The sequence below is a fragment of the Melanerpes formicivorus genome, unplaced genomic scaffold (genome assembly GCF_026170545.1).
Source record: "Melanerpes formicivorus ecotype bairdi unplaced genomic scaffold, bMelFor1.0.p_v2 SCAF_5, whole genome shotgun sequence".
In the NCBI taxonomy this organism is placed as follows: Eukaryota; Metazoa; Chordata; class Aves; order Piciformes; family Picidae; genus Melanerpes; species Melanerpes formicivorus.
In genome coordinates, this window is record NW_027142357.1 from 21,977,981 (window position 1) to 22,004,628 (window position 26,648).

General features: G+C 36.2%; 1 protein-coding gene across 8 annotated transcripts in view; it reads left to right on the plus strand.

Annotated features, from left to right (window-relative positions):
* Window positions 1-26,648, plus strand: part of LOC137441333 (sodium channel protein type 1 subunit alpha) — an 87,916-nt gene that overhangs the window by 31,421 nt on the left and 29,847 nt on the right. For 5 of the 8 annotated variants that reach the window (XM_068138698.1, XM_068138696.1, XM_068138700.1 and 2 more), the window contains 15 exons: window positions 3,186-3,303; window positions 5,969-6,059; window positions 6,770-6,898; window positions 7,609-7,700; window positions 8,642-8,914; window positions 14,178-14,241; window positions 14,833-14,974; window positions 15,124-15,330; window positions 15,795-16,100; window positions 16,834-17,214; window positions 18,336-18,468; window positions 19,372-19,610; window positions 21,870-22,043; window positions 22,637-22,993; window positions 23,668-24,150. In XM_068138698.1, coding sequence (XP_067994799.1) covers window positions 3,186-3,303; window positions 5,969-6,059; window positions 6,770-6,898; window positions 7,609-7,700; window positions 8,642-8,914; window positions 14,178-14,241; window positions 14,833-14,974; window positions 15,124-15,330; window positions 15,795-16,100; window positions 16,834-17,214; window positions 18,336-18,468; window positions 19,372-19,610; window positions 21,870-22,043; window positions 22,637-22,993; window positions 23,668-24,150 — 3,189 coding nt within the window. Of the gene's footprint in view, window positions 1-3,185; window positions 3,304-5,968; window positions 6,060-6,769; window positions 6,899-7,418; window positions 7,511-7,608; window positions 7,701-8,641; window positions 8,915-14,177; window positions 14,242-14,832; window positions 14,975-15,123; window positions 15,331-15,794; window positions 16,101-16,833; window positions 17,215-18,335; window positions 18,469-19,371; window positions 19,611-21,869; window positions 22,044-22,636; window positions 22,994-23,667; window positions 24,151-26,648 lie in introns of all 8 variants that reach the window. The other 3 variants (XM_068138701.1, XM_068138704.1, XM_068138702.1) reach the window with 3 other exon arrangements.

Below are 26,648 nucleotides of genomic sequence, written 5' to 3' on the forward strand. Positions count from 1 at the left end.
AAGATGACCACAATAAAAAGAAATGCCAACTTCCAGTATGCTACTTAGTGTCCTGTTCTAGCTGCCCCTGGACCTTCCCCAAGAAGCTAAGGACCCAGCTCAACAACGTGTCACCTCATGCCTTTCAGAAAGTCCTGTGAGATTTTAGATGGTGTTTCACTGTAGGAAGTGAAAATGCAATAGAGCAGCAGTCAGCCTGATAAATGTATCTCTCCATAAACTATGTTTAAAGCTAACTGGGAGAAAGGAGAGAAATAAGGTTTTGGGAACTCTGTGCCCCATGAGGTTCTCAGAGACCATATCTTTGCTCAATCTGGACTCTTCTTCTGTCTGAGCTGCATTTTCTCAAAATACTCCTCATCCTTCTTTGACCTGCTAACAATGTTTCTAGGTTTATAGCAAATATGGCTGAAGTTAAAGACTGAAATCCAGGTTATAGATGCAAAAGCAGCAAAGCAGGGACTTTAGAGAGTTCTTTGAATTTATATTCACACTCAGATACTTTCAGGTTTCCTGCCTTTATAAAGTGATTAAAGAACTTCATAAAACCTAAGCCCTGAAAAGTATGCATAATCCTTCAGATATGAACACTAATCTTATAATTTGTTTGGAATTTATTTAGCTTTTCTCAATGTATATCTACTTTGTCTTGACAGCTTTGGGTACAATACTTCATCCACACTGCCTACACATTGGCTTTCATCTGGGTTGAAACTAGAATGAGATACAGTAGGCTTACTAGGGAGAGAAGCTTACACAGGGATTGAATATCAGCTATTAACTCTATTTCTTCAGAGAAATGATAGTTTTAGTGCAGGTTTAAAGGTAGGGGGTGTTGTGGGTCACAGGGGGTCAGAGGACCAACAAAGTCATTCAGAAGGCCCTAGTCGAGTGAAAAATTAAAACTGAGGTAGGGAATTTATGTCTTGTTGATTCTGCTTATGCAGGGCAGCAGAAAGTAGAACAGCTAAAATAGCAGCAGCTTCCAACTCAACCTGGAGCTGTGCCAGCATGCTGGGTTTTTCCATAAGGCATGTTAGAAAAGAGATGTTTGTTTAATATGCTTGTGTTCAAAGATCTTTTTTAAAAAATGTAGGTTGTCTAAATGTAGGTGGTGTAGTCTTAGATACAAAGTTAGTAGGGAGTGCAATTTTTAATCCATTTTGTCGACTGCCTCATAGCTACAAAAGCCAATAGTGTGTGCTGAAGGCTTCTGAGCTGTGAGTCCTGAGGCTGGAGACAGACCTGGCAGGGGAAACTCACCTTCCTACTTGGAGTGTGAGGCTTTAAAATGTTGTGCCAAAAAAATCATTCATCTGTTTGGATGCTTCAGTATTTAAAATGAAAGCTTCATTTATGGCCAAGTCATCTGCAGCTATGCTTTGAAGGTTATTATTATTTGTAATCCATAACTGGAAGTGTGAATTTTGAAACATTAGCTCAGGCTTTAGCCCACCGTCCTCAGTTTTGTATGCAGTATCTTCATTTCTGTGCAGAAGAAGGGCAATCAAATATCTTGTTTACCATTATGCCATTCCTACATGTCCTGAGTTTGTACTCAATACAACATAAAGTCTCACCATTAATTTCTTTTAAGAGGGTTAGCCTGCATATGAAGGTGTATCATGTAAAGCTATGATGGAGAGACAGCTCAGGGAAGAGGCCAACATGCGAGTTGGGATTGGGACAGCTTTTCCTCAGGGCTTTATCCTGTTTCCCCTCCAGTTCATTGATATCTGTCACAGACTGGTGGAAATCCTCATCTCAGATGAGGTGCTGGGTGCTCCTAGATTTGTATTCAAGTACTTCATGTTATGTATACGCTAAATTTCCCACGTCTAAGCAGTCTGAAGCACTGGCCTTCTAAAACTTCCTTGACATATATCATCTGTCTGCCAGCCTTCCTAGAAACAGCCTTGCTTACAGTCTTGAATCAATGCTTGATGTCATGGACAATAGAAGAGACCAACATACCCTTTCCTCCACTTCTGCTGGTGTTCTAATTTATAGTTCACTTTATCAGCAATGCAACAACAGCAAAGTAGAATTTATCATAGCTTATTTATGAAATATGCAATTTGGAGTGTTTCTTTGGGGCAGATTCTTCAATACCTTTAATTCAATTCAAATTTAGGCTACCATCCTTGAATCATCACTTCCACTGCATGTAACTTTTTTCTGAGTTACTGAGCTTCCTTCTGCAGTGTTTTTCATTCTTTTTTGACTGATCTTGCAGTTGAAGAGCACTTTAGTGCCACAGAAAGACCTGCCATCCACATTTTCCATGCAGTTACAACAATGATTGACTACAGTGGAAACAAAGCAATGTTTGTAGGGTTTGCTCTCATACCATTTATATTTGGCTCATAGATTTATTTGAGAAAAATAAACAAGCTTTCAGACTGCAGAGTCTTAGCCTTCTACAGTTCTCTAAAGCAAGGCTTGCATGCCTTTTTTCCCCCTTTTTCCCCTCTAAATGTGATAGTCTCTTTAGCTGTTAATATTTAAATGCAATGAATATGTATGTTCTGGAATAGTTTCGCACCTGAAAACCACAATTGTAAAGGAAGGTTTTCAGGGGTGTATCTCTTCTTCTCCTCCAGTAAGGTGTATTCAGATGGCCACAGTTCTCAGGGATCTACCTGATCATGGGTATGTGTTACTGCTATTTCCCTCTCTCCTTCACGCAGTCAGAGAATGTGACTAGAATAAAATACATGAACAAGTGAGTAGTCTATTAAATCAGTTTCTGTAAGAATTTTCCTTACCAACACATCATTAACATTCACAGGTAGGATGTCCCTGCTTATGGTATTTCAAACAGGAAGAGAGAAGCCTTTTTGGTAAAACATAAATAAAATTATAATTTTATTTAATCACTTCCGTATCTTTTTACACCAGAAACACATCATATAAACATATCACATTACTATAGTGAGGCTATTAAATGAAGTAGTAGTGTAAAAACATTAATGAATTGAATGTTCTATGTTTAAAATTGTATTTGCAGATGCCAAGTACCTCTGGTAAGTACTGGAATTAAGTTTTGTTTAAGAAATAAGGCATGGGGTTTATGTATTATCTATTTACAAAGTTACAACTTTGGTGATTGGTTACTGGGAACATTTTTTAAATGAACTTTGACAGTGAATGCACATGTAAAATGTCTTTTCTTTCTCTTTCAGACCTTTATAGTATTGAATAAAGGGAAGGCAATCTTCCGATTCAGTGCCACCTCTGCCCTCTACATTTTAACTCCCTTCAATCCTCTCAGAAAAATAGCTATTAAAATTTTGGTACATTCATATCCTTTTACAATATTTGTTCAAAATTATACACATTGGAATTGAGAAATCTCCTAACTCCCTCTATTTTGTTGTTAATAAACGGTTTTGTAGGCTGTTAATATTATTTTTAGTTTTACAGCTGAAGACTTTATAAAGGTTTTTTTAAATACTAGAAAATAATAGATGCATTTTAACTACTCCATTGAATTTCAGTACTTCTGTATAAATCTGCAGACAGATTTCAGAATCTATTTTGATCAAATTTTCAGAAATATTTCTACAGATTTAACACTGAAAGCTTTTGCATCCCAGACTTTTTTGCACTATGAAGTCTATTCACAAAGTAATTGTATCTTGGGAAAAAAAAAGGGCAGTTTGTGCTCACAGTTCCAGAATACCTCTGAGTTTTGCAAGCAATGATTATGCAGCTTGCTGAGTAATTACTAGTTCGGTATGTTTATATTTCATTTTGGGGTCCTTCTGAGCCCATCCTCAAGACCAGCAGAAAATGGCAGAGCTCCTGCCTCCTCTTCTACCCCTCAGTGCAAGGGGATTTCCTCATGGATCATAGAATCATAGAATCAACAAGGTTGGAAAAGACGTCAAAGATCATCAAGTCCAACCTGTCACCCAACACCTCATGACTACAAAGCCATGGCACCAAATGACACACCCAATCCCCTCTTGAACACCTCCAGGGGTGGTGAATCCACCACCTCCCTGGGCAGCCCATTCCAAAAGCTAACAACTCTCTTTGTGAAGAACTTTCTCCTCACCTCGAGCCTAAATGTCCCCTGGCACAGCTTGAGACTGTGTCCTCTTGTTCTGGTGCTGATTGCTTGAGAGAAGAGACCCCCTTGTCCTGGCTAGAACCACCCTTCAGGTAGTTGTAGACAGCAATAAGGTCTCCCATGAGCCTTCTCTTCTCCAGGCTAAACAATCTCAGCTCTCTCAGCCTCTCCTCGTAGGGCTTGTGCTTGAGGCCTCTCACCAGCCTCGTTGCTCTTCTCTAGACAAGTTCAAGAGTCTCAATGTCCTTTTTGTCTTAAACATAAGACTAGGTGCATAGGTTCCATGTTGTTTGAGGAATCCTCAGCTCTCCTAAGAGTACATTTCAACTTCTTTAACTGTTTTATGAGACTACTGAATTTGCAGACAGGCATCCCAAGTTTTTCAGCTACTTTCTCCTTATTTAAAGGACTTTCCCAGTTTTATTGTTAGACTCTTTAGAGATGTCTGTGGACTGTGAGGATAAGCATTTTAAGGCATTTTAATCATTTATTCTAAGCCACTGAACAACAGTTTCTTCTGTTCAGAGCTTATATAACAACATGATCTTCAATATGAGTTAAGTCACTTAATGAAAGATATCACAATATTCCCTACTTGGTCAGGCATTTAGACAAAATTCACCTACCTAACTATGAGAATCAGGCAGCTAAAACCTCCCCTGTGATTTGAATGCTTATTTGAGAAGATTGCTCAGCAGCTATAAGCAATGATGTTAATTAGACAACTTTCTGCACAGTTTATGCTGAAATTTTATTTATTCTATTCCTTCTTCAACTAGAGTGAAAGTTTTGAGTTTGGCAGAAAAATATACCCCAAACAATAAAATGCCTTTAAACAAACAAACAAACAAACAAAACTTTTTAAAATGTATTTCTTTCACATAAAGGCTTATCTGTAAATGTATCTTTTACATAAAGGCTTATCTTTTTACATAAAGGCTTATCTGTAAATGGCTTTCTTCAGTTTAAGGTAGCTTCTTTGCCAGTCCTGTTGATACAATCTTTTTTAAAGAGCACATTATTTAGAGAGATGGCTAGAGGAAATATTAGTTAACAATTTACCATGAAGGCGAAGTCATTCTTATTTTTTGCTGCCATCATGTGGCCATTTTGGGTCAAATTTTGGTCTGGTTTGGTTACTTTAGTATTTCTAAATATTTGAATAAATTAGTTTACGTTATTGCCATGAAAAGGGAAGGACAGCACTGTTTACAGGAAAAAAAAAACATCACCTTGGATGTAATGACGTCCCAGTGGACAGCTGCACATCTCCACCACAAGCACCTCTGAGGTGTTAGTCTGGGTTTGGTAGTCTCAGAATACCTAGTTTTTCCTTATTGGAATTCTAAATAAAAACTACTTTTCATTCTAATCTTCACCAGTTTTTCATGCTTTTCAAGCAATGGACCACAAGGTATTTTTTAACCATTTTCAAATTATAGCACTGATAGAACAAGATATACCTCTTTTGCTGCTAATGTGTTTTGAATCAGGCCCAAAATAATACTGGAAAATGATTCACCTTAATTTGTGAACTCTCTATGGATTTCTGTTTCACTGACTGAAGCACATGGAATACAGTCATTTCAGTAATTAAAAACTGTATTCTGTGGTTTAAGTTTTTGACAGACTGGCTGTGCTGGGGTAGCATGTACTTTCTCTACAGCTCTGACTCATGGAAACTAGGATAAACTTTTTTTTATCTTACATATGCCAGCTGCTGAGTTTAGTACCAAAACCGTAAAGGTAAAAGACTAACACTTATTCATTCATGTCAGGTACTTAATTGGGACAGTAGTTTTCTGCAAGTTGCTTTGGTTTTGGTTGGTTTTGGATATGTCTGATAGGATATTGTATGAATTATTATTGTATTTTCCTTAACTATATCTACATTATTCAGCATGCTTATCATGTGCACTATTTTGACCAACTGTGTATTTATGACAATGAGTAACCCTCCAGATTGGACAAAGAATGTAGAGTAAGTTGCATATGTTATTTAAAGATATCTTTGGACTGTTCGTCTAGGAGGCAGCATGCAGTCATATGAGCTGGCAGGAACTATGATGAGATGTTACTAGTATTTCATGTCTCAATTATGTCGAAATGGTGAATAATTTTTTTAATCTCTTTCTAGTAGAATGATTAGGTAGAAAAAAAAATTAACACTGTTTACCAATAGTAGTCTACTGAGATACCACTAGTTTTATGCTCGTAGTTTAGCACCCACTCAATGTTTTTGCGTATCCCTCCTTTATGGTGAACCACAGATATTTATTGGCATGTGTCAGTTAAGGACTGCATACAAGTAAGAATATTCCTAAAATAAAAATGCCCAAATTTCCTCCCTTTTTAGAGTTAGTACAAGATGTTTCAGATAATACTGATTAAGAGAGCATGCAGTAATTTATGCTCACAACTTTCTTGTTTAACAGTTATGAAGCCAGTGCTGTATACTTTTAAACTGACTGTCCACAATAAATCTTTTATATGCATCATTTATTTGATGGATTTCTTTCTTTTGGTTTATGCACAAGATCAGGACTGCCATACTTCAACAGTATGTCACAAATAATGCAAGTGAATGCAGAGGTATATATGACGAATATAATGCATTTTAGAAGAAAATGCTTATTTGCTGTATTTCCTTCCTGGTTTTGAAATAAAAAACTCACTGCCTGTGTCTTGCAGGTATACGTTCACTGGAATTTACACATTTGAGTCACTCATCAAAATCATTGCAAGGGGCTTTTGCTTAGAAGATTTTACATTTCTTCGAGATCCATGGAACTGGCTTGATTTCACTGTCATTACCTTTGCGTAAGTTTTCGTTTTTTGCTTTTTCTTTGAGAGTAAAGGGCAAAAAGGGCATGAAATTAGTATCAATACATATCAATTTTGCTAACTGGAAATTCCTGTACAGATTTACTTCTGTCTAAAACAATTCTCACATTCCGATATGCATATTTTGATGTAAATATAAATACTGCAGAAGCCGTTACCACAGCTAGTATTAGAGAGGCTAATTTCATGTCCTACATTTTTTCCTCTGAGCAGAAAAGGAGCATCCCTTTGACTTCATTCTCCAAACTTACCAATCTAGTCTAGATAAATTTTAGGCTTTCAAAGTTAGATCACTGCGATTCACTTCAGAGACATTTAATTTAACTGAAGCCTCTGAAAGCATATATTAATGCAAGGCAAACTGCAGTGAAAGGTAAACCTCTGACTGTTGCTATTTAATCTTTTGCTAAAAACGCCAAAGTGGTCTTGATGAAAGACCCAAGTAAGTAGCATAAACTTTGCCTAAATTCTGAATAACTGTGATTTAATCCTACAGGTATGTAACAGAATTTGTAAACCTAGGCAATGTTTCAGCTCTTCGAACTTTCAGAGTATTGAGAGCTTTGAAAACTATTTCTGTAATCCCAGGTAAGAAGTAACTGGTGTAAGGTGTTAGGCCCCTTGTACCTCCCAACTGTTCCTTTTTATCCTGTCATTGTGTTTGTGTGTGAACTCCCCTATTACAGATATGTGACAGAGTTTGTGGACCTGGGCAATGTCTCAGCGTTGAGAACATTCAGAGTTCTCCGAGCTTTGAAAACAATATCAGTCATTCCAGGTGAGAGCTAGGTTAAACACTGAGGCTGACTTTAATTCACTGAAATGGAATTCATATTTTTTAAACATAAATCTTATTTCTCACCACAAGAAAAGCAGGAATCAGAAGATATTAGAATTCACTAAAATCTCTGATTCACTGCTTTTAACATGAGCTCCTTCCTTCTGAAATCAGCCTTTGAGTTTAACATATCCTTGCATGAGACATTGCAGTACACAGTGTGTGTGGTTTGCATCATATGATGTCAAGCTTTCTTCTCCACATTCAACGAATATCAACAACCCTGAAGTTTTCTTACCCATGTGTATCTTACCTACATGATGTTATGTGGTATTTATTGTGAATATTTGTGTCTAAAAAATAAAACTGTTTGAAATGTTGACTTAGTAAGAAGATGAAGGAATAAGATAATAAAGAATAGCATGGGCATTGCATGGGGGATTTATTATCTTAAAATTCTAATTTTCCAAACCATCTCCAGTTTTATAGCATTAAATTTGAATCCTCTTTCTTGTTGTTTTTACTACTGTCTTCTAAATCTACTATGTTATAAAACTGATAGTAGCAAAGGTTTGGGGCAAGAGGTATTGACAAAAAAAAAACCAAACAAAACCAAACCCACATTTATGGGAGATCTATGTACAGCATGAATAATAATAATAATAATAATAATAATAAAAAAGTAACTTGTTTTAGCATTAAAACAAGTGTTTTGAAATAAATGCAACCCATTTCATTCACAGTTTCAAATGGACATAAATTTCAACTCTTTATTCATTTTCACAAGTGAACAAGCTCTTCACAAAGATGTTATTTCACAGATATTACAGTCATTTATTTGGGCTTCTGCATGAAATCTGTAACTTTACTGAGAGACACTATCATTTTTAAGCTCTAAAAAAGTTTTGAACATCAGAATAAAAATTGCTTTACATTTGCAGGCTTGAAGACTATCGTGGGAGCCCTAATTCAGTCTGTGAAGAAGCTGTCGGATGTAATGATCCTGACTGTGTTTTGTCTGAGTGTATTTGCACTAATAGGGCTGCAGCTGTTCATGGGCAATTTGAGGAATAAATGCCTGCAGTGGCCTCCAGAAAATTTTACTTTGGATACAAACATTACTTCCCAGCTAAACAGCACCATAGGTGAAAATGGTACATTGGTTAATATAACAGTGACTCCATTTGACTGGAAGGGGTACATTGAAGATGAAAGTAAGTATTGTCAGCATAATTCTTATTGAAGTGACTTGTGGGTGACCCATTTTTTAGAAATAAGGAGGGGAAGGGATGATACATTTATTTGAGACAGAGCAGGAGATGTGTTTGTTTTCTGTCTTAGATCTGCTCCAAAGGCTAACATGGAAGAGGGAACATAGTCTGTCGACTTGATACTGCTCTTTCTCTGAGCTCCCTCTGCCAAATCCACAGAAAGCAGTCTAAAGGAGTTCTTAGAATTACTTGATAGTGGTAAACATTTTCTCTTCTGATACTCCACAGTAAGGTCAGCAACAGAGCACTATCTTGTTTCTGACAGATGTCAGAGACTTAGGACATTCAGTGAGGAGTCCAGTGATGTAGTTCCCAGTATTTCCACCTTCTATCCATTTTTGTGCTTCACTATTATTATTAGAAAGAAGGTGATTTAAAAGCTCTAAAAATTGCTTTATTCCTTTTTTTTTTTTTTTTTTTTTTTTTTTTTCTGATGCAGTTTAAGCTCAGTTTTCTTATCAACTTCACCACAGGCATCAAAACCAAATTATTCCCTGTAATTAGTCACTGTCTCTGAGGTATTTAGAGACTGTTCTTATATTGCCATGCCATGTTATCTCCTCTTTTAGTCTTCTTTTTTGTATGCTAAGCAAACCAGATTATTAACGTTTTGCTCCTACAATTTATTTCATAGATATTGGTCTCTCATCTGGATCTCCTCTTGTTTGTAAAAATACTTCTTAAGGTGCACTACCCACATCTAAGCATGTCTCCTCTACATGATGCATACTAAGTAGAGAAGAAGGACTACATAGTAACATCATTACTTATACTTCTGTTTGATATAGCCTAGGCTAAGGCTTTCTGTTCTTTGTGATTTTAGCCTCATGAAAACCTGTTCAGCTTGTGGTCTACCTGCTCCTGAATTATCTAGATTAGTGAAAACCTTGAATAGCAGCTTTATCAGACAAACCTTGTCAGAAGCTGTTTTGTTGTATCTATCCATCATGATAATTTCCCAAAATAGGATTTTTTCAACGAGATTTGCTGATACCGAACGGTGTGGCAAACTGAGAATAGATAGAGAAATGTATTTCAGCACTGTTAAATGTGAGGTTACAAACATAATCTTCCTATCCTAAAAATCAGTGCTGCACAAGTCATACTGAGACAGGTTCACATGCATAAAGACTGTAGTGGAGAGCATACATCATCTTTAACAGTGAAAGTTACTTTTGGAGAAAAATAAGAACTAAAGGGGAAAGAGTGGGAAAAAAGGGGAAACTATCCAGAGTGGCCTTATGCAAAGAGAAGTGGTGGAGTCCCCAGGTGAGTTTCCTTCCTTGGGTATCCTTTCTGGTACAGCAGTGATTGCTTCATCATACTTTTCCCATAGCAACAGTGTGTTTTTCGTGAACATCTCAACTCCCTAGAGATTGTTCCTGGTTACAGTACTAATTGGAATGTACTTTGATCAGTGCAAGTGCTGCATGGGTGGTTGTTTTTTAAGCTCATACATGCATGTTACTAGGTCACCTAATATAAACCAAAAGCTACAAGGAAGAAGTAGCAAAAAGGGGAAGAGGGGTGGATCTCATACCAGAGAGAATTGCATCCCATGGGTACCTTCTGCAACAAAAATGTGTTTGCAGGTTTAATATCATGAGAATAAAACACCACGAAAACCAGCATGAGAACAAAGGGGAAATAGTGAGGCTCTGGAGCCACTGACACAGCAGTTTATGTGAGAAATTGCAGAACTGCAACTGAGAGGCAGGATGTAGAAATGCTAGTGGAATGCCTTTAGCGATAGAGAGATGCTAAGGCACTGTGGAGCAGTGAGAACTGGTAGATTAAGGCCAAAAAGCTAAATAATACCCTGTTTGCATAAATAACTTATTGTCTAGAAAGGCAGCATTACTCCTGTGTTTTTCACTTTTGCATTTGCTACTGGAATACTATATAAAATTCAATTTAGATAGAATGTTGAAAAATCAGAGGATATTCAGAAAAGCACAGAATGACTAAAGGTTTGGAAAACGTGCTTTGTACCAAGAGAGACCAGGAGCTCAACCTCCTTAGCATATCAAAGAGGAGGTTTAAGGGCTGACTTGATCACAATTTTGAAAAACCTCATGGGAAACAGAAGTCTCATCATAGACATATCTTTGATCTAGCAATCAAGTTTCAATAGCTGCAACTCAAAGCCTGACAAATTTTAGCATAAGACAACTTCTAATTGTGCTCACACAGATGATCAATGACTATGATGGATTTCCACCTAATTTTCATAAACCAAGATGCAATTTTTTGGTGAAACTCACTTTACTTGAACATGTGAATCCATGTAGATCCCATGCCTTAGGGTATAATACCATCTAAGCAAAGTCTCCTCATGGAGGCCTAGACTTCAAGGTCAAATTTAATTTCCTGGCTCTTTAACAAAGAATCTATAAGCTCAAGCTCTGATTTTACTTGATTTAAAGAAGGCCTGAAGACTCCTAAGAAACAAATCTGAATTGAATTTGTTGCAGAATGTACTTTATTGAATGGCTAGTTGAACCTTTGGTATATTTACACAGGACTTCATATGTACTATTACATTTTAATGAAATTATGAGTCTTATTATGACATTAATAGGCATGCCTTTGCTCACTAGCAGTTTCAAAGAGAAAAGTTACCTTATCACAGCTTTCTGCTCTCTTTTTGAAGGTGGGCAAACAAGATACAGAAATGGTTCTTAAACCAGCAGTTTCACAGAGCAGTAAGACACAACTTACCTAGAGCTCAGAACAGTGCAATGGCACTGTCCTTTTAAGGAATTATAAAACTGTTTATGCCAATAGTTGTGCAGAGCATGTTAAAAAGGGGTGTGACACCTAATTTACCATTGAGCTCATTTTTTAAAATATTATTTAGAGAAACTTTATGTAAGCACTCCTGGAATTAGTGAGTCAAGAACTCCTTTATGAAATTTTATATATTTCATGCTAGATAAGTTAGAGTTTATCTTTGCAAGCCTGTTAAAAGCAATTGACTTTTTCTGGGAAACAATATCTCACAATCTATTTTGTGATTTAACATTTATTCTGTCATTGTGCTAGTTTTACCCAAACAACTGTAATTCCCCTTGAAGTGCTCACCTACTAGGGTTTTTTTCCCCCCATTTCCCAGTCAGAGAAAGGTCAGACATAAAAGTCAGACATAAAAGTCAGACATATACCTTTGATGCAGTGAGGGACTTTTCACATTATTTGGTACAATATAATTCAGTTTTGCATCTAGTTAGATATAGATTTATATCACTCAGCTTCCTATCATCATAACATTTCAAGCTTTTATCACAGTATCAGTGCACTCAGAGAAAGCTTGGGTGGCTCTTATTTCTTATGGAGCTGGCAAGTACAGCATGCTTACAGGGCATATCTTGTCCAAACCACAGAACTTTAGAATACAGACCCTATTTCAGCAGTTCAGTTCAGCTGATGCAGTACAGATCCCAACTGACTGTTCCATATAAACTACATCAAGTCAGGTTTGCATCCTACCCAATCAGCTACTATGTCCCACCATGTTTTAATCATGATTAGCTGACATAATGCAGATTCAGATTTGCTTCATAAAAGTCAGCTGTGGTCAGCATCATGTCAGTGAACTCATGATTACTTAGAACTGTGCTCCAGCAGAGCACAGTTCTGCTCTGCATACCAGTCCAGACTGACAGTGGCCACACATAAGATTGTGCACTAGCTCGGTACAGATTTTACCCTGTAAGACACAGGTGTATCATTAGACACTGAAACTGATTTCTTCATAGTGTCAGAATAAGATCTACATATATCTTAAAACCTAACTTTTCCAAATGGTGAATTTCACACACAGGACGGGAAGATGCAACTGGCCAGAGTACCATGTCCCTCCTTTGGCATATAAATGTGTTGAGCCAATAGCTTGTGATGTCTCCTTAGACTCAGAATTCATCAGCTTCTGCAGTAGCCCTGCTTGGGTGGCAACAGTCAAGTTTAAGCTCAGCTTCACTGGTGTCATTTCAAATGAGACCATCTTAAGTAATTCTAACAGACCAGTTCAATGGAAAGTTAATCCAATGTGGGATTTAAATTTTCATAAGAGGCAAAAAAGGTACCACCTTAACACTGAAGCTTCTGTGCTTCAGTATTGAAAGCTGAGGAGGCGCTCCACAAAGTACTGCCATGTCTCTACTCTCTCCTTGCAAACATACTAAGGCAAAACTTCGTTGGTCTACATTAGAAATGGGTTACTGGGTACACGGTCTGACCCTGTATAAATTGGATCCTTAAGTCTGTGATAAAATGGTGGGTTGTTACTAGAGGAGGAAGCACTTCCTGTGATAATTCTTCCAAAATCAAAAGCTTAGCAACTGTAGGGGAAAAAGAAAAGCACTTCTCAAGCATATAGTCAAAGTGTATTTTAATAAACATAAATGTGTTGCACATAATTTCTTTATTCTTCCAAGAATAGACAGGTCAATGTCTTTGTTATTTAAATAATCTAAAATGTCCTTTACATAGAGAATTACTATACACATTGTAGGATGGTTGGCTACAGGGTCATTTAGTGAAACTGTTACACTGTTTTTCTTTCCTAAAATGATCAATGGTCTTATATACTCCTACACAAGTCAGTGACTGTTTCATTAATGCTGTCCAAGTCACATTTAGATTTACACTGGAGCTTTCATACCAATCAGTGGGCTAATTGCAGCGTGTATGCAACTGCAACAGTAAGAGCCATTGGCACATTCAGGGCTTTTTGTGGAGCTCACACATTAGGCAATTGTCACAAGTGCTTGTAAGTGACAACCTGGAACCTTAGCCAACGCTGATCAGAATGTCCGAAATAAATTATCACTATAGTTTTTCAGACACAATTCAATTATTATGATAAATAACTCTACAATCTAATTTCACAAAGTGTGATTTAGTTCAGTGATCAGATTTAAGAGAGATCGGTTCATCTCCTCTACATACAGCAGCATTTGACAGAATTTTCAGTATTTTCACAGAGTTTTTACCTACAGTAAGTGCTGTGAGTGGTAGCACTCACTGCAATTCATGTTGTCATTCACTCTAAAGTTGTGTCCCTACTGACAAAAAGTACTGCTTTTTAAAAATTGCATCCAAAATCACCTTACCACTTTTAGAATGAACTATTTATTTCATAGAACTGAAACAAAACTTTCATATTCAGGACTTTATGATAGTTTTAAAATTCTTTTCTGTACAGGTCATTTTTATTTTCTGGAAGGGCAAACTGATGCTCTGCTTTGTGGAAACAGTTCTGATGCTGGGTAAGACCAAATTTCACATATTATTACACTGTACATAAATTAGATCCATGGTCTTTAGATGTGCAGTTGGAGGGTGGGGGTATATTTCTTTAACATAAGAAATACTAATGTTTTACACTGGACTGAGGATTTGGGTTCTTGGTCAGAGCTCAGTGGGTTGGTTAGATGAGTTTAGTATTTGCATGAATGAATTAGTAATTTGGTATTAGTGTAGCTCCTGCCTGGATGAAATGTAAAAGACACAGCGGGTGAAAACACCTGTTAGTTTACAGTTACAGTTGTGTATAGGAGTGCTAGCAGGCTCAGACACATAAGAAATACTGATACCAAAATTAATGTTACAACATAAATGAATTTGAATATGTTTTAGAAGCTTATATAAAATTTTTTAACACAAATTTTTATGTGCCCTTCCAGCTTAATGCTTCTAGTGTCCTTTAGCACAATTTTCTATTAAAAATCACAACTGCTATTATTTCTAGTCTGATTAACTAAAGAAAAATCCCCTTTCTCATCCAAATTTTCCCCTGGGCGTTCCAGGTAATAGTATTAAAATAACTATATAAAGTAACACTGTGTCTGTCTTTGTAGCCAGTGCCCAGAAGGATACACATGCGTGAAAGCTGGTAGAAACCCCAATTATGGCTACACAAGTTTTGACACTTTCAGCTGGGCTTTCTTGTCACTCTTTCGATTGATGACTCAGGACTTCTGGGAAAACCTTTATCAATTGGTGAGAATGTTTTCATACAAAATAGACTAAATATGTTTTTGTCAATAATTCAAGAGGCCTACAATCACTCTCCTTTTATTATCTTAACAATATAAAAAGAAGAACATTTTTAAACTTGTTTTTGCTTATATATATTTTCTTATTTCCAGACACTGCGTGCTGCTGGGAAGACATACATGATATTTTTTGTTCTGGTGATTTTTCTGGGTTCTTTCTATCTGATCAACTTGATCCTGGCTGTGGTTGCCATGGCCTATGAAGAACAGAATCAAGCAACTATGGAAGAAGCAGAGCAGAAAGAGGCAGAATTTCAACAGATGCTGGAACAGCTAAAGAAGCAGCAAGAAGCAGCTCAGGTATAATTTATGGTGTAGTAATGTAAAAGAGTATGGAAGTAATTTTACTGGAGATATTCATCCTCTGCCTTCTGAATTTGGAGTTATAAAACACAGAGCAAGCTTATTTCTATTCTGCACTAAAGACATCATACTTTGAATGATCCAGCCATAATCTGGAAGGAATATTCAAAACTAGGTATACATTATTCATTATGTGTTTCTTAGTCTAGCATGATCGTTACAGTTTGTTAGACTTCTGCATTTAAAAACTGCTAATGAAATATGGAAGAAGACTATAACCAGCATATATCTTGGGTCAACTGAGTAATAAAAATCAGAAAAAAAGAAAATAGGGAGAGGGTATCCTATGGAAAGTGTTAAGATCTAGGGAGTTATGTATAGAAATTATGTCTAACTAAATTTAAACCCCCCATAACATCATGCTTTGCTCAGTGACACAAATTCATTCTACAACATGGCAGGCAGCGGCGGTGGCAGCAGCAGCAGTAACAGCATCAGCAGAGTCCAGGGAGCCCAGCGCTGGAGGAGAAGCAGCAGGGCTCTCAGAAAGTTCTTCAGAGGCATCAAAATTGAGCTCAAAGAGTGCAAAAGAGAGGAGAAATAGAAGGAAAAAACGAAAACAGAAGGAACAGTCTGGAGGTGAGGAAAAAGATGAAGATGAATTTCACAAGTCTGAATCAGAAGACAGCATCAGAAGGAAAGGTTTCCGATTATCTATCGAAGGCAATAGACTGACCTATGAAAAGAAGTATTCTTCTCCCCATCAGGTATTACATCTTGTTATTTTTAGTAGAAGCATACATTCAGACCATTATAGGCTGTGACAAAATTTGTCTTCTTGGTACTGTAATACAACCCTACTGCCTAAAGTAAACACTGAGATTTTCATTGAGCTTTATTATTATTGCTAGTGCTTGAAAGAAAGTGCTGTAGCTGCTGCATTGCCTTCCAAAAACACCAAAAACCATGCAGAATTACATGTAACCTTATATCCTTATTCCTGTATTAGGACTGTTTAAAAATCATATTCAAATATTATTTGATTCTCAGGGAGGGGGAGGGGAGAGCAGGGCGTGGTTAATCTAGACTTATTAAAATGCTACGGCATTTTTCTCTTATGATAACTTCATATTTTCCTCCTGCTTTGGTGATGTTTGGAAATTGGTTCAACCTGTGCAGGACATTGCATAGATGAAAGAATGTGCATGTATAGACTCCTTTTTCTTCTTGATGGATATTATGTAACTACTCTGCTTATCAGCTCCGACATTAGGAGAAAGGAATGCTCAAAAATTGGTTATAAGAATCTATGAATGGTGGTATTTTTACCTGACAATATAAGTGATTAGATACATTAAAAAAAAAAAAAAAATGCAGCAACATTTAGCTTCTGGGAAAAATGCTTACTGTTTATGAAAAAATAAATCCCCTATGCTATACTAATAGCAATGCTAAATTTGAACATTTCAGCTGCTAATCCCAAATTTTGTTTGCCTGCAGTCTTTGCTGAGCATTCGAGGCTCCCTCTTCTCTCCAAGGCGCAACAGCAGAACAAGTCTTTTCAGCTTCAGAGGTAGAGCAAAGGATATAGGATCAGAGAATGACTTTGCTGATGATGAGCACAGCACTTTTGAAGACAATGATAGCAGAAGAGATTCTCTTTTTGTGCCGCGCAGACACGGTGAACGGCGCAACAGTAACATTAGTCAGGCCAGTAGGTCATCCAGGATGCTGGCAGTGTTTCCAGTGAATGGGAAGATGCACAGCACTGTGGATTGCAATGGGGTGGTTTCCCTGGTTGGTGGACCATCAGTTCCTACATCGCCTGTTGGACAGCTTCTGCCAGAGGTGATAATAGATAAACCAGCTACTGATGACAATGTAAGAAAGTTTTACATAGCTTAGGCATCGTGGCCATTTGTTACTGCACCAGCCAGTGTTTTCTACAGAATGGAACCCTTGGCAATGCTTCCTGGTTGGTCAAGCTGTGAATGCTCCTGCATCTTGTAAAATCTTAATAAATATAACAGCTAAGATAGGTTTGCAACTTAGCATTTACTTACAAATACGCTTATAACTAACAAACGCAAGCCACAGTTTCCAAGTAATAAAATATTAGCTTACACATTCATAAAAGCACTATGCTTTCCTATATTTCTGTGTATTACTTTTGCTGATCTAAAGGTCCATCTGGATATGGTCTGCAAAATCATAGTTACTGTAAAATTGAAAATAGTACATGAAAATGTTATTATGTAACTGCAATCAGAATGATGCTATCACTTCATCAAAATTAATGTTAGTTAATTTTGATAACATTCTTCCTTATTGGCCATATTAAATATGTAATCAAGTTGTTGATTATTATAATTTATTTCTCATTCCTTTTCCATCCATTGTTGGTGGAGCTCTGTAGTGTAGATAACAAAGTGTTCACTGAAATATCACATTTCAATACATACTTCCAAAACCAGAGATGTCTGTGTGAACATATGTGCAGTATATATTGCTGCCATTCTCTTACCATATACAAGGTAAGAGAAGATGTCTCAAAAAAAAATTCTTGCTGAGTTCAAAGTTGTCTACTCACATTACTAAAAAAATACTAGCATGGGGAAGCATGAGGAAGTCAGACTTTTCTTACTTGCTGTAGTTTGCCTTGGGAAAAAGGCTATATTGTTACAAACCCCAGTACATACTGTCAGCAGGAACAAGGGAAAAATTGCAATTTGCAAAAAATGTTATACAGTATTTTGAACTCAATCCTTTCCCATTTAAATAATTTTCCTAGCTTGAAGAAATGTAGAAGTCAAGAAACTTCCTCTTGATCTTTAACAGTAAAAATTATTTAAAAGATACTAAAAAGTAATAAAAGTCTGATGAGAAAAACTGAAGAGCACGACGCACGTATCCAACCTAAGACATTAATAATAGGGCTCTAGATATCATTTGCTTATCTTATTTCTCTAACTTGGTCTCACCTATTATTGTTGTCTGAATAGGGAGCCACTACAGAAACAGAAATGAGGAAGAGAATATCTGGCTCTTTTCATGTTTCTATGGACTTCCTGGAAGACCCAGCTTTAAGGGAAAGAGCCATGAGTATTGCTAGCATCCTCACAAATACTGTGGAAGGTGTGTGATATTTTAATGTTATTATTTAATTCCAATGGAATTCTGAAAATTTGAGCTGAAAAAAAATATTTTAAACAGCTTAATTAAGAGATACTTTTCCACAAACTGACACATTTATCAATAAACAAAAAGGTCTTTATCCATTAAGGTTATTACATAAATAAGCATTAAATTTGCTGCAGAAGCAAGCATTTCAATCTCATTGTTTTCCCACCATCTACCTCATGCTGTCATCAGGAATACAGTTATGTTTGAGGATCATAACTGAGTAGATGCTTATGCATAGTAATTAAAAATACACTGTTTGACACAAAAAAGCCACTGAACATTCTTGAAATATATGCAATCATTGTTAAAATACATGCATATTTTTGGCAGTTATATTTATCCAGTTACTTCTTAAAGAAATGCTATTCTAGGTGTTTTTCTTCAACTGGGAATAAAAATGATACTGAATTTTTTTACCTAAGCACCACAAATTTCAACATAAAAATACTTACAAAATAGAACAGTAAGTGGGAGCAACAGGCTGAAGTGTAATTAAAAAACAATTAAATACATAATACAACTCAATGCATAAATTAATACAGAGTGGCATAGTAATCAGAATACAAAGAATTTGTTCTTGATAAATAAGCTTTGAATAAACCAAATATTTTTGATATCAATTTTTAAAGACTTTCTTGAATAGCCCTTGTTGTTAGAGCATGGGACTTTTAATCCCAGAGGTTTCTGCCCCACATTGATTGAACAATTGTATTGTGCTTAGTTACTGGCTGTAGTTAACCCAAAACAGTCCTGTAAATAAAAGGCTTACTGGAGGTTAATCAGTGCCAGTAGAAGTTTGACAACTTGATTAGTACAATTCACACAGTAACTTGTATGAACTTTCTTTCCCCACAGAACTTGAAGAATCAAGACAGAAATGCCCACCATGTTGGTATAAATTTGCAAATATTTTCTTAATCTGGGACTGCAGTCCACACTGGTTAAAAGTAAAACATATTGTCAACTTAGTGGTAATGGACCCATTTGTTGACCTGGCTATTACTATTTGCATTGTTTTAAATACACTCTTTATGGCTATGGAACATTATCCAATGACTGATGAATTCAACAATGTGCTTTCAGTTGGAAATTTGGTAAGTCTGTTGGGGTTTTATGCTCACGATTTAGAAGCAAGTATGTCTAAAGGAAGTGGAAGAAGGAGTTAAACAGCTTTTCCTTTTTCACTCTTGTGGAAGTAGATTTATTGGACATTTATGGCACTCCAGATATGACCATCAGAACAGTTTTGGAAATGTCACTGTAAAACCTGGCTTATGTAACTTATGATACTGCATACTCAAAATATTGCAATGTTGTGGAAAATCAAATTAAGAAATTTTAAAATGGCATCAATGCTAGATTAAGTAAAGTCACTCTCAAACAGCAGTTGATCTGTCTAACTACAAAAGCAGGAACACATTACTTTTATAAAATATATCAATGCAAATAAATGCAAGGTTATTTTTTCAATCAATACAATACAAATCTTTAAATGATGAATATGTTTGTAATTGCTCTGTTTCCCAAGTGCAGGTTTGCAATAGCTAAGAGAGTCATTTTAAAGCCTTTCTATAACTGTCTTCTGTAAAAGGCTTTAAATGTGGATATGTGGATTGTTTTCTTTATATGCTTTATAGAAAGATATAAAAAAATATTCTACAGCATTTTTTCTTCTTATAGTTTTAATATTATTTTATCATCATATAATTGTTATCTTTTCCTTGTGTGTCGACTGTATTTTCTCCCTTCTACTTCAAAAGGATAAATTATTAAAGAATTCAGGAGTTAATTTTTTGTAGCTCTGATGATTTTGAACTGACAGGTTTGATCACCTAGAGGTATCTGCAGCTGTAGTCCTGCTTTGTCTCTTATTTTTAGAATTGATTTCTTATAATGGTATATTTAATATTCCTTATTTTGTAATAAGAAATAATATCTCTGGTAATGTAAATAAATACAGAATTTAAAAAGGAGAATTAATAGATAAACGCATAGCTGGTTTTCATATACTTAATAAAATTGAAACTCTGAATCTGAGTTTCCTTGTAGCATTTTATAGGCTTGTTTTTCAAGAAGAAAATTACATATAAATCTTGGTGTACATCCGACTACAAAGGGAGTGAGAAAGAGCCTAGCTATGAGTACTACACTCTTCCAGTCTTAGGCTCCCTGACATAAACCCTTTCTGCAATATAGATGACTCTCAGGGTTCTCCTGCTCCAGTAATTCCTAAAAGCTCCTTGAGAACCTTATCAGTCTGATCATTTGGAAATTAATCAGTATTTCAAACCGTATTTATCCATTTCTGCCTCTTCTTCAGTGGCTCCAGTAAAAGAATAGTAACCTTTCCATCTCTGGTGTTTATATCTGGAATGCATTTAAAGACTGTAATAAAATCTATCCTGAGCACTGGAGTTTCTTGGCAGAGCAAATCAGACTCCTCTTGCCCAGCTCCTGATTATTACAGCTAGATTATTCTCTGTAGCTGTTCTATTTTCTGTTCCACTTGCTTGAAAATGGGTTATCAGAACTAATAAAGAAAGCTTTTCAGACTAGGGCTCAGGCAGCTTTTAACGGTGGTTTCCTATTCTACAGATAATTTTTCTAAGAATTCTCCCAAAGCACTCAGGGTCATTACTTTGATGGCTCCAAAATATGATTCTTCTTCATCAGTACAGCTTCCTATGATTACCAGCAATATCATGCATCCTTAAATGCTCTCTCATTGCTGACATCAAAGTCACTGAGCCAATCAACTTCACTAAACTTACTGGTGACACCCAGGTAGAAGATCCTTGGCTTCAGCAAGTTGTTATATCTCACTTGATCCCATATCCCACTTGATCCTCATCTAGTATAAATAATCATGTCTCTGCTGAGTCAAATGGGATTATGGCAGGCTGTACCAGCAAAGGTATCTGGAATCTTAGATTTGGCCTCACTCGTGATGCTGTATACTGTAATTAGAATACCAAGAAAGATGTCATATTGTATAATTTCTTGAAAAGTATTCTGGTTTCTGTTGTGAAAATCAAATTTGCAATATTGTTTCTACAGTACATGAGAAAATCCATAGCCTGATGGAGTTGAAATTGGGTCACAAATGTTATAAACCAGAAGTTTATGTAATTTGTTTAGGATAAAATCTAATTAATTGAAAAAAATATTTGGTTTCTATGGAACTTATTAAAGGAAGGTGGACATAATAAATCACTAGAGTACACTGAACTATTTTTAAGTATCAGTTTTGGATAAGACATTGCAGATACATAGCTGGAACTAAAATCCTAGACGAGCTAAATCTGTAGGTATTATATTTCACAATTCAATAACAAACTGCATTTTGAATTCAGGTCTTCACTGGAATCTTCACAGCAGAAATGTTTCTCAAGATAATTGCAATGGATCCTTACTATTATTTCCAGGAAGGCTGGAATATTTTTGATGGTTTTATTGTAACCCTTAGCTTGGTTGAGCTTGGTCTTGCAGACGTGGAAGGGCTCTCAGTTCTCCGATCATTCAGATTGGTAAATATATATTAGTTACACTCACTGTGGGGTTCATGCCTTAATTTGCTTGACATATGCCATGATACTGATTCTGATATCTCTTTCCTTAGTAGAAACCTTTATTACTTGTGGTATCTTACTATCTTCAAAGGGAATTGATAGTGATCCAGACAAATAGTGGGTGCCCTGAGCCTATTTCCAATGTATTCAATGTATGCACACACTTTAAACAACCTGCTATGCAGAAACAATTCGACTCACTAGATGTGTTGTGCCATGATTGGCATCACTGGAATAGATCTGCTTTACAAGTACTGGTAGAAAAGTAGCCTAGGTGATTTCAGCAGATGAATCCTAGATTTTAAATACCATCTAATATGACTGGCAACTTCTCTGGCCTTCAAAAAATCTATGCTTTGAGGATATCAAGCTCTAACTTCACAAAATTTTATTGACTGAACTTTCCATCTTCATGCATGTAGCAAGAGAACATCCTCTGAACAGACATACTCAGAGCATGCTTTGCAGTAATATCCTTCAACAAATTAACATTACAATATCTTTGAGTCTTTCTTTCTGGTTGTCCTTACAATGTTTTTCTTTTCTTCCAGTTGCGAGTTTTCAAACTGGCAAAATCTTGGCCAACTCTAAATATGCTAATTAAGATTATTGGCAACTCAGTGGGAGCTTTAGGAAATCTGACCCTGGTGCTGGCCATCATTGTGTTCATTTTTGCTGTGGTTGGAATGCAGCTGTTTGGGAAAAACTACAAGGAATGTGTCTGTAAAATTGCAAGTGACTGTGTGCTTCCACGCTGGCACATGCAAGATTTTTTTCACTCTTTTTTGATCGTATTTCGAGTGCTGTGTGGAGAATGGATAGAAACAATGTGGGACTGCATGGAGGTTGCTGGCCAAGCCATGTGCCTTACTGTTTTCATGATGGTCATGGTGATTGGAAACCTAGTGGTATGTAATCAAAGCATTAGTAAAAAATTATTTGGCACTAGAGTGGGCTCAGTTCTGAAGTGAACTAAGTGCTCTGATTCTGCTTCCAGAAGCACTTAAGCAGGTGGTTTCAGGTCATGCTAAAGTTAATCTTAAGAGCTTTTTTGGATTGGTAGCAAAGTATTCTGCAATATCAAAATCCCAAGAATGTTAGTGAACACTTAGTCACATTCTTAATTTGTATTTTGGCTCTGTATTTTGTGCTTCAAATAATTTTAGTTTATGGGCTCTTTATAAACCACTTGCTGTGGGCCTTCTTTTTTATCCCTATGATTAGTCATGTAAATAATCTAATTTCTGATGTGCAATGGGATAAATTAAACTTTTTTGATGATGCTGAATGGCAGACATGCTATCTCCATTTTTAGATTATAAGAATTTACACCATAAGATTTGCATACTCTGGGGATTTAAAGACATTTACAGATATTATTCAGTAGTAGGAATATTTTTGAATAGTGAGCTTGAGCTAACAAATTTATAAAAGCTCATTTTTTATGAAGAAGATAAGAATGTTTGAGGGTAATTTTTTTGCTTGTTTGTTTGTTACAATGTCAACAATATGACAACTTTTACAAAATGAGAGTCCTTTGTTGGGATATCATCTAGAATGTTCTCTTTTTATCTTTCTACAGGTACTGAACCTATTTTTGGCCTTGCTATTGAGCTCATTCAGTGCAGACAACCTTGCCGTGACAGATGATGACAATGAAATGAATAACCTCCAAATTGCTGTAGCAAGAATGCAGAAGGGCATAGATTATGTGAAAAGAAAAGCACGTGAATTCATCCAGAAAGCTTTTGTTAAAAAACAAAAAGCTTTAGATGAAATCAAACCACTTGATGATTTGAACAACAAAAATAGCTGTATTTCTAACCATACAACTGTGGAACTAAGCAAGGACCATGACTATATTAAAGATGTAAATGGAACTACAAGTGGCATAGGCACAGGTAGCAGTGTGGAAAAATACATTATTGATGAGAGCGATTACATGTCATTCATAAACAACCCAAGTCTCACGGTGACAGTGCCAATTGCTGTGGGTGAATCCGACTTTGAAAATCTAAACACAGAGGAATTTAGTAGCGAATCAGATCTGGAAGAAAGCAAAGAGGTATTTAGACATTTTGTGCATTTCTCTCTTGTCTTTTGAGTATTTTCTTTATTTTCAGCATAAGCCAGTATATTCAGTTCTTGATCATTTGTTATTTTGACACTTCTTTGTAGATGGGTATATATGATTGCATAAAGAAGGGCTTAATGTTTGATGAACAAACATGTGAGAAAGGGTTAAAAATTACAGTCCTCAAGAGGAGATAAGAGACTAGGGTTGGGAGACCAAACTAATTCAGAAGAACTCTATATTGTCTGTATGGTAGTTGCAACATGGTAGGGCAGTGCGGTGTCTTAGCTACAGACTTATTCCACCAGAAACTTTTCTTTCTCTCCTCTAAGAAGGGTCATACATCTCCCTCAATTCTGCTTTTCTGTCGAGCATGTATGAACCAAAAACCAGACAGTTTATTTTGTATTTCCTTTAGACACTCTAATTAATCTAGATTTTAAAACTGTCAGATCTTCTAGACCTAGATTCTCATAAAAAGTTTTAATCATAGACTCTTCATATACTTCAAATTCACTTAGTCATTAAAATTGAAAAACGGTATCAACAGACAAAAATATCTCATGTTGCTAAGGGAATGCCAAAGCCACGTTGAGAACTGTATTCTTAACAGAACAATTGAAGGCCGTAATTGTTCCTTTACATGACTTTGTGTGTGTGTGTGTCTCTCACACAATAGCATAATTTGCAAAGCAGCTACACTTGCTGTGACTTAATTTGTTGAAATTTTAGTCAAATCAGCAAATTACCTTCCCAGACACTTAACAAGATTAATATTCTGATTTGGGGAATCTCAACTTTTAACTAGCTAGTTTCCATTCTAGTTTCCCTGTTGGTTAGCTCATCTTCCCCTGTCATTGTTATATTGCCAACAGTACTCCAGACACACAATTTCAGGCTAGCAGAATTCCATAGTTTCTCTTCTCCACAGAAACCCAGCATTAAGCTAAGCACCATCTTTGTATCCTCCTCAGAGTAGCGAGACCTGTACAAAACAGCCTTTCCCCATGGCAACCTATTTCAGAAAGAGTGTTCCCATTTCTCAGTTAATACCTGAAGCATTACTATTTCTTTTCCTGTTAAATATCATCCACAATGTCCTATAAATTTGCTTTGACTCGAGCCTCCGAACCACTACCACAACAGAGATTTTAAAAATGCATTTGAGCACATTTTGAACTTGCACTAGCAGGAAAATTTCAGAATAAAATAACATTTAAACAAAGATACATTGGAAAAAAAACCCAATGACTGGTCATCTAATCTCCCTGTAACTACCTTAATGCTGGCTGGTCCAGTTCAGACTTCCAACCCATCACAGTTCAGTCAAATGGAATGACATAAGCTGGTTTATGAGTGACCAAGATTTGGTTTAGGAAAGCTTTCTGTAAAAGCATCACTACGTGTAAGACCAGGATTGCCTTTAATTCCATTGAGAAAGTACTATGACTTTCTCATCTTGATAGAATTTAATGAAAAGCAGTTATGTTTTATAGGTATATTTTTACCATGGAAAATACACTTAGTCATACTAGTTTCATTTGAGTTCCACTCCTTGTTTAATTTTATTGCTAGTATAATGGAACTGTACAAAAGAAATCATAAACACCAGAGTCTTTGAATTAGCTGAGTTTTGGATGACAGACTACTGAGAAAAGACTGAATGGATTATTCTGACTGTATGGACAGTCTGGATTCTCTATTTCTCAGGCCAGAGGACACAGTTGTAGATGGCTTTAGATCATGCAGATGGCTTTCAGCACCATTCCTCGAGTGCTACAGTACTGGTCAGGATCCTTTTTGTCTGATTAGGTTAGCTCTAAAAGTGTGGGGTTTCTGTGGGAGTTTTTGGTTTTCAGCTGAGTATGCTTTTTTCCCCCTAGCAAAGGACTATTACCTTAACATTATAAATTACACTGTTGGTTTCAAATTTAATTTTCAAATTTTAACTGTTAATTTAATTTTAGTGTGCAAAAGGTAGCTGACTACTTGCTGCATACTAGAATTATACAATATTTTTCTTAAAATATCAGAGATGAAAGTCTGTACTATAATATGGAAAAAAACCCTCTATAAATAATTTTTTGTGAGAAACAATGACAGAGCCTGAAACTGGATACATCAACCTATTTTCCCAATAAAGCTGAAACACTGTTATTCCCGCCATTATAGTCACCACAAAATGAAATTAACTAAAACCTGCTACTTAAAATATTAGAAATTTTATTAAGCACCATGCAACTCAGTATTGATGAGTCCTGGAATTGTCACTGGAAAATTGACTAGTTATTTCTTTAGTAAGATTTGTTAGGGTTTGGGGAAATTTTTATCCTCAATACCAAAAAGCACGGTGCAGTGTCTCATCAATGAGTCTATATTGCACTTATTCCATTATTTTGTTTCCCTCTACATCTTGAAATATGTTTCCTTCATATTTTTTTACTCTTCTCTTTGGCCATGATACCAACCAGCTAGGTTGCAACCAGGGC